Source organism: Nicotiana attenuata, unplaced genomic scaffold (genome assembly GCF_001879085.1).
Source record: "Nicotiana attenuata strain UT unplaced genomic scaffold, NIATTr2, whole genome shotgun sequence".
NCBI lineage: Eukaryota > Viridiplantae > Streptophyta > Magnoliopsida > Solanales > Solanaceae > Nicotiana > Nicotiana attenuata.
Window position 1 is genome coordinate 85,921 of NW_017672031.1, and position 8,173 is coordinate 94,093.

Genomic DNA, 8,173 nt, shown 5'->3' on the forward strand with positions numbered 1-8,173 from the left:
AGAATGATAGAAACTCACCTTGGTTGTGACAAATTGAAAGAATGATTTGAAGATTTTCTTCTTTGTATACTCAAAATATGTGTATCCGTCACCGTACATACCTAGAATTAAATACAAAAAGAAATGAACCTAGGGCTACATACTATTTCGCCAAGTAGCAATGTCCTATTAGCTAGTACAAAACTGTATATAAGATAAATACAAGAAAAAATGATTGAAATACAGGGTGTAATGTGATGTGTACTATGGGAATAATCTGGAACGATGTTTTTGTGACTGAAGCCCAATTCCAAATACCAACTGAGTAAGCCCATAAGAATAATTGTAGTAAACAGGCCCAAAAATGCAGAGATGGCCCAAATCTTCAAACCGGGTGGCCTCATATGTATATCCCAAATTTAAGTACAATGAAGTACTTGTACTTCATAATCAGAAAGCCCTAGACATTTCTGGGCAGAACGTCATCGTCTCCAACACCCCCCCTTAAGTTGGAGGGGGAAGAAAACGCACGCAACTTGCCCAATAAATCATGATGAAGAGGTCCTGTAAGTGATTTCGTGAAGAGATCCGCCAATTGGTCAGAATATCGAACAAAATATAATGAAATCAGCTCATCTTGATATTGTTCTTGCACAAAATAGAAATCGATTTCAACGCGCTTCGTCCGTTCGTGAAAAATAGATTTTTCGCTATGTGAATTGCTGCTTGGCTGTCGGAGTAAAGGGTGACTGGAAGAGAGATAAGAATTGACAAATCCCCAGAAAGATGAACCAACCATGTAATCTTTGCGACCACTAGCGTCAAAGACCTGTATTCTACCTCAGCCGAACTGAGCGAGATTGAAGTTTGCTTCTTGGATTTCCAAGGGAAATGTAAAAACCACTCACTGACTTCTTCGAGTCCGGGCATGTTGCCCAATCTGAATCACAAAAAGCTAGTAGCTTGAAGGATGAGGTAGAAGACATAAAGAGCCCAAGCCCAGGATCTTTGAACAAATAACGAAGCACACAGAACGCTGCATCTTGGTGTAGTTGTCTTGGGTCCTGCATGTACTGGCTGAGGTGTTGGGCTGTGAAGGACAAGTCTGGCCGGGTGTGAGTGAGGTAGTTAAGTTTTCTAAGGAGATAACGATACAAGGTGGGATCCTTCAGTAGTTTCCCTGTTTGAGCAGACAGACGAGTAGATGGATCAAGTGGAGAAGAAACAGGTGATAAATGGAGGGAGTCAAATTCTTGGAGAAGGTCTAAAGTGAATTTGCGCTGAGAAAGGATGGATCCATCCTTTTCTCGGATAACTTCCATCCCTTGAAAAAAATGTAAGTCCTCGAGATCTTTAATTTTGAATTCTTTATTGAGAAATTCTTTCAATGCATGTAATTCTGCACTATCATTTCCTGTCAAGCGTATATCATGCACATAGATAGCCACTATAGAAATGGAAGAATCTAACTTTTTAAAGAACAAGGAATAGTCATTTAATGAGTTAGTGAATCCCTTAAAGTTCAAAGCAGCCGTAAGTTTAGCATACCACTGTCGAGATGCTTATCGTAGCCCATAAAGCGATTTCTTTAACTTGCATGCATGAGTAGGTGAAGCAGGTACTATCCCAGGTGGGAATTTCATATACACTTCTTCATTTAGGTCTCCATGTAAGCAAGCATTATTCAAATCCAATTGGTATAGACCCCATCCTTTCTTTACTGCAGTGGCCAATATGCATCTGATTGTGGTCATCTTTATCACGGGTGAAAAGTTTCATTGAAGTCTATGCCCTCTTTCTGTATGTCTCCCCTAATAACTAATCTTGCCTTTAGTCTTTCCACACTGCCATCTGAATGTTGTTTAACCTTATAAACCCATTTGCATGGCAAAGCTTTCCTCCCAGGTGGTAATTCAACTACTTCCCAAGTCTTATTAAGTTCGAGAGCCTCAATCTCTTTGTTCATTGCTTCTTGCCACCTTGGATGATGTGCTGCCTGTAAATAGTTGATAGGTTCTTGTATATTTGACAGTGTGTTTAGCATGTGTTGATTAGTAGAAGATAGTCCACTGAAAGATATACAAGTAGGTGTAACGGGTGTGAGAAAGCAAGAGTTGCTAACATCTGTGAGTTGGAGTGCATTACAGATATAATCCTTGAGGTAAGATGGAATTGTGTGTGGTCTGGTAGACTTCCTAATAAGAACATCCTTCATAGGATTAGAATTTGGAGAAGGAAAAACAGGTACAGATGTATGTGATTGACTAGATGATACTGGAGAATCTATAGAGAACCTAGAAGAAGAACAAGAGGGAATAGGTGTCCTAGGATGAATTGAGGAAATTGGAAAAGAACCGAAATCGATTGGTGATTCAGTAGGCTCTTGGGAAACTTCAGTGTGTAGTCTGGTGTCAACGGGCAAAACTTCAGGAGTCTGGTTACTTGCATTAACTTTAGCAGTAGGTAAAGAAACATCAGAAGAAGACTTAGACTTAATAGAAGCAAATGGAAAAAAAAACTCTTTATGAAATACAGTATCTCTAGAAATGAAAGGCTTTAAATTCTTGAGGTTCAACACTTTGTAACCCTTCTTTCTAAGTGGATAACCTAAGAACACAGAAGGAGTAGCCCTTGGTTTAAACTTAATTCTATGATTTGAAAGAGTAGAAGCATAACATAAACACCCAAAGCATCTAAAGTTAGAGTAATTTGGCTTGTTGTCAAAGAGAACTTCATAAGGAGTTTTATACTTTAAGACACTTGAAGAAACATGTTGATCAACTAGGTTGCTGTAAGAAGACAGTCCCCCCAGTATGATATAGGTAGGTGTGATTGGTATAACAAGGCTCTAGATGTTTGTGCTTTCTCTTCATGACTCCATTTTGTTGTGGTGTGGACACACAAGTGGTTTGGTGAATAATACCTTGTGACTAATAAGTTCTGATTGAGTGTTCCCACTTCCCAATTCAAAGGCATTATCTGACCTTGTGATTTTGACCTTCTTGTTAAAATGCCTTTCTACCATGGCTAGAAAGCCTTTTAGAATAGTGAAAGCATTTATTTGTTGGTTAGTGGATAAGTCCATGTCCCTCAACTGAAATCATCAACAATTACAAGAAAATACTTAAATCTATCATAGTAGCACTATTGTAGGGTCCCCAGGTATCCACATGAATTAATTCAAGCACTTTCTTGGTAGAAAAAGAACTAGAGGGAAATGGAAGTTTGGATTGCCTTGCCATAGGACAAACAACACATGGAGTGGAAAATTTAGAACACTTAGATATAGAAGCTGATGAAACATCTTTCATATTGCTAAGGGGCATATGGCGTAGTCAGTAGTGCCACAACTTTTCCTTTACATTTGAATCAGAAAAAATAAAACAAGAATGTAAAACATGACTGGAAACAGAATTCCTTGTTGGAATGAAAACTCTCCTAAACCTAGGTGAACTCTTAGATATTGCTGTTGTATGACTGGATAAGAGAATGTAAAGGCCTCCTTCCTTTTTACCAATCTCCATTGGGCTCTTTAGTGAAGGGCCCTCTAGAAGTAAACAGGAAGAGGGAGTGAATAAAACATATTGCTTGAGTTGTCTGCACAACTTGTGCACAGACAACAAATTATATTCATAGGATAGAATGTAAAGAATATTTTGCAGAATCAGATTAGGCAAAAGAGAAACAGTTCACGAATTAGTGAATTTAACTCTGTAAGAGTTTGGGAGTTTAACCATGAGAGGTTTAGACAAGACTTTCAAATCTGTGAAAAAATGTTTGTTAAAAGACATAGGTTCTGTTGCTCCACTATCCAATATCCAAGAAACATTATCGATTTGAATTAAACAGGCAAAAGAGTCAAAGAAATTGGTTATACCAGCATAGCTGCAAAATCAGAGGTACTTGCACTATTCAGACGCATCTTCACTTACTGAAGGAGATGCAGCAGTTCAGCTACATTCTCCTTCGTAAGATTCTGACCTCCTGTTGCATTTTCTATTCCCTGTTCACATTCCTCGTTTGAAAGGAAAGCATTGTTTGGCTGGGCACCTCCATGAAACCTTTTCTTTCTTGTGGACTTGAAATCTGCTGAAAACCCATGAATCCTATAGCACTTATCTATGTTATGTCCATGCTTCTTGCAATGGTACAATTCCAGCATTTTCCTTGNAATGAATGAGGCAGATTCCCTTGAGTATGCAGGGGTAGCATGTATCCCCCTCTGTTTCTCACCTTGAATCACAAGGGAGTATGCCTCTTGAATGGAAGGTAAAGGCGATGCCAACAAAATGTTACTCCTTACTCCAATAAATATGTCATTAAGTCCCATTAGGAACTGCATCAGTCTCTCCTCTTGGTGTGCTTTCAAACTCTTGACCTTTGCTCCACACTCACACTCACAAACACAGGCAGCAAATGTGTTGAGTGCATCTAATTTGTCCCATAGGCTCTTCTTTTGGGTGAAGTAAGTTGAAACACTTGAATTTCCTTGCACCACTGAACTTAGCTCATTTTGTAGTTGGAAGAGCTTTGCTCTATTTGCTTGACCAAATCTGTCTTCCAGGTCACTCCATAAATCCTTTGCACTTTGTGAATAGAGAACACTCTCAGCTATCTCTTTGGACAAGGAGTTGAGCAGCCATGAAAGTACCATGTCATTGCATCTAGCCCAAGCTTGATGGAGTCTAGATTCTGCCTTAGGGACAACCAAGGTACCATCGATAAATCCCAACTTGTTCTTTGCATACAAGGTAATAATGACTGCCCTTCTCCAACCTCCATATTATTTTCCATCAAAAGCTGAGGACATAAGGTTTAATCCTGGATAGTCAGAAGGATGAAGGTAGTAAGGGTGCGTAGAGTCAATCACTCCTGAAGCAACATGAGCATTGGCGGTGGTTGTAGCAGAAGCTAGAGTATCAGCTGACTGTGGTGAAGAACCCATAGCAAACAAGCTTAAAGAGAAAAGAAAAATGAAGAAGGAAAGCTGATTTATGGCTATGAGAAAGTAGAGAATAATGGCAAAATCAAGCCTGCTCTTATACCATGACAAATTGAAAAAATGATTTAAAGATTTTCTTCTTTGTATATTCAAAATATGTGTATCCAGTCACTGTACATACCTAGGCTTATATACAAAAAGAAATGAATCTACAGCTACATACTATTCCACCAAGTGGCAATGTCATATTAGCTAGTACAAAATTGTACATAAGATAAATACAAGAAAAACTAATTGAAATACAGTGTGGAATGTGTTGTGTACTATGGGAATATTCTGGAACAATGTTTTTGTGACTGAAGCCCAATTGCAAATACCAACTGAGTAAGCCCATAAGAATACTTGTAGTAAACAGGCCCAAAATGCAGAGATGGCCCAAATCTTCAAACCGGGTTACCTCATATGTATATCCCAAATTTAAGTACAATGAAGAACTTATAGTTCATAATCAGAAAGCCCTAGACATTTCTGGGCAGAACTTCATCGTCTCCAACAGGTTGGTAGATGAGAATGTTAGGTCGTTTTCTCCTCCATAGGTCTACACACTTGAGCAATTTTTGGAATGAGGAAGTGAGGGGCCAAAATGCCTTTTAAAAGGCTTCACGGTTAGGAAAAATGTGTTGTCGAGCCCTATCACGAGTAGCGTCTTCCCTTTTTAAACTTTCTAACATGACCTCCCTTGCGATATCATCTCTTTACTACCTCTCATCTTTGCTTGGGGAATTTGGACATCTCCAGGATCGTGATGCAAATGCTCCTGGCGTCCTATCGATGAAACTATTTTTTTATTTTTTATTTCTTTGATTCACAACTAGAGTTTTTGAGCTACCTTGTTATATTTTTGTTTACCTTGAAAATGGTAATTACAATTATATTTGATTTTGTGATTCTGAAAATACGTGATCCATTTTTATGCTAGTTGTTACGTAATAGATGCTATGTAAGAGATTAAAAAAAGAAATAACAGCCTGTAGATAGCATAATGATCAAACCAAATGGCTGGAGATCGGGGCCCCGAGCTTGCGTATACGGGGCCTCGAAGTTGAATCGGACGCCCCGTCGGGGGCGGTAGATGGAGGATTAACAGTTATGAAGCTTTGATGGAAGCCTTTTATGACCAATAATGAGCAATAAACAAAGAACAATAAACAGAACACAACGGATATAAGCAATAAATGTAAATAGTGAGATCAAGAAAGTATGTTAAGTTAGAGAGCAGAGAGAATGTTCTTGTATATTCAATATTGAGCATCAGATCCTTTACAAAATGACAAGGATCCCCTTTATATATCAGGGGGAATCCCAACATAGTACAAATTCTTTTATTACAAAGATATGGGGTTGGTACAGCCATTTAATACCATGATACGGGTTTGAACTAGCCTACTAGACTTTGTCAGTTCCAGTCACGCGCCTTGGGAACTTCCCACTTTTTCACCGTAACCGTCGATCTACACTGTCCTGAGGTCGGACGTCGATAACCCCTCGGGTATGAATCTCGACCATAGCCTCGAGCCCTTGGAAACCTGCTTATGAAGCGTTGCAATGACCGAAATTTAGACCCTCCGATTTTACCGTATACAGATAGTCCCCTCGCTCACTAGAATAAAATGATAGGAAACGATTTTGAACCCCTACTTCTCAAGCACTACCCTCATGTCGTCAGCCTATCTGAGCATTAAATGCCCTGACTCAATAAACCACGCTAGGGTCGCCGTCAAAAGGAGGATGAGCTGAGTGGGCTCCGGCGAGGTTAGATGGAGTGTGCCGAGAAAAAGATAACCTTGCCGAGCAGGTAATATGGTATCTGCGACTCTGCCCCTTCTCCTTATAACTTGGCATCTTACCAGCTTTCTTTTCCCTTGCAGGTCAGGCAAAAGAATGCCCTCGTGGAGCAGCTTCGAGAGGAGGCGGTCGCCAAGGAGGCAGAGGCCCTCGATCTAAGGAGGCAAAATGGGGTCGTGTCCTTGGAGAGGAACCATTTGCGGACGGAGCTGTCGTCATCCCGAGAGCTTCTCTAGAGTGTCAAGGAGGAGGTTGCCGCACTATCATTGGCTAAGTCTGTGGCAGAAGAAAAAACGTCCTTGTATAAGGAAGATGCCACCACTGCGAATGACAAAGCTCGAGAGATTTTAGCGAAGACCAAACAGAAGTTGACTCGGGCCGTTGCTTATGCTCATGTGCAAGCGAGGAGGCAGGCTCTTGAGGAAATGAGCGATAAGGGCGCTGATCTCTCGGCCGAGATTGAGAAAGCCCAAACCTTGGAGGAAAAATCTACTCTTCCGGCCACTTCAGATGAGGGCTCTGATGACGATTCCGAGGGTAGTTGGGGTGAAGAGTAGATTTAGGTCATCTCTTCTTCTCATTTTACAAGAGTTTTTTAGGGGAAGGGCTTTGTAAATGTTCCCCTGCTGTAAATGTCTTTTTGGAAGTATGACAATTTTTCTGCTTTGAGTATTTCCCATTTATGTTTTAATGTTCTTGCCTTCGAATTCTGATGTTGGCTCTTCGAGGCATATACTTGGAATAGTCGAGGCCTTTGAGATTGGGTACCATCTCAAAATTGGGCCGATAGTTTCTATAGGGTAGATGCCTATAATGGCGAAAATTCTCAGGGTGTGATGACCTCCGAGCATTTACACAACAGTGTCATTTACATGGCATGATTGCAAAGTGACCGAGGTGGTCCCACCAGCATTCTTCTCAAAGAGCAATACTAACATGGCCTGATTCCGTTGGTCTCTAGAGCAGGCGAATAGTCACCACCTACCCTATATATGTGCTTGTTCTCCCCTTATTTGAAGATACTGCTATATTGAGCGACTATCTCCTTTACAGGGTTCCCCTTTCTTGTGTCAATTTCTCCTTACCTCAAAGCTTTCGCCTAAGTCTTCTCATTTCCCCTTTCTTTGTTTTACTATAGACATGGTTGATGTGCCCACGTCCGCTTGTCAAGAAGAGGAGGGTTCTTCCTTAGTTTCGTGCTCGGTCGCCGGTACACCGCCGGCGTCCGGTGAGCTAGCATCGAGGTGCTTTGTCTCGAAGAGGGATTTTTTGTTAGAGATACCTCCCAATGTTCTGGGCCACCGGGAGAATGCGTCGAGGTTTATCTCCTCAATAGGGGAGGAGCATCTCGAGGCTGTCAGAAAAGACTGTGGATGGGGGGGAGAGGTGGTGTTGCAGGCACCTTCC

The 8,173-nt window shown here is 40.8% G+C and overlaps 3 protein-coding genes across 3 annotated transcripts; all 3 read right to left on the reverse strand.

Annotated features, from left to right (window-relative positions):
• Positions 1-815: 815 nt before the first annotated feature.
• On the reverse strand, positions 816-1,733 carry LOC109211427 (uncharacterized mitochondrial protein AtMg00810-like). Its single transcript, XM_019374960.1, has 2 exons — positions 1,577-1,733; positions 816-1,426 (listed from the first exon to the last, which is right to left on the reverse strand). Exons 1-2 carry the CDS (start codon positions 1,731-1,733, stop codon positions 816-818), a joined length of 768 nt encoding a protein of 255 aa, XP_019230505.1.
• Positions 1,734-1,738: 5 nt separating this feature from the next.
• LOC109211428 lies at positions 1,739-3,901 on the reverse strand. The gene is made up of 3 exons (XM_019374961.1): positions 3,857-3,901; positions 2,903-3,073; positions 1,739-2,470 (listed from the first exon to the last, which is right to left on the reverse strand). Exons 1-3 carry the CDS (start codon positions 3,899-3,901, stop codon positions 1,739-1,741), a joined length of 948 nt encoding a protein of 315 aa, XP_019230506.1.
• Positions 3,902-3,907: 6 nt separating this feature from the next.
• LOC109211429 lies at positions 3,908-4,633 on the reverse strand. Its single transcript, XM_019374962.1, has one exon. It carries the CDS (start codon positions 4,631-4,633, stop codon positions 3,908-3,910), a length of 726 nt encoding a protein of 241 aa, XP_019230507.1.
• Between the last annotated feature and the right edge of the window lie 3,540 nt (positions 4,634-8,173).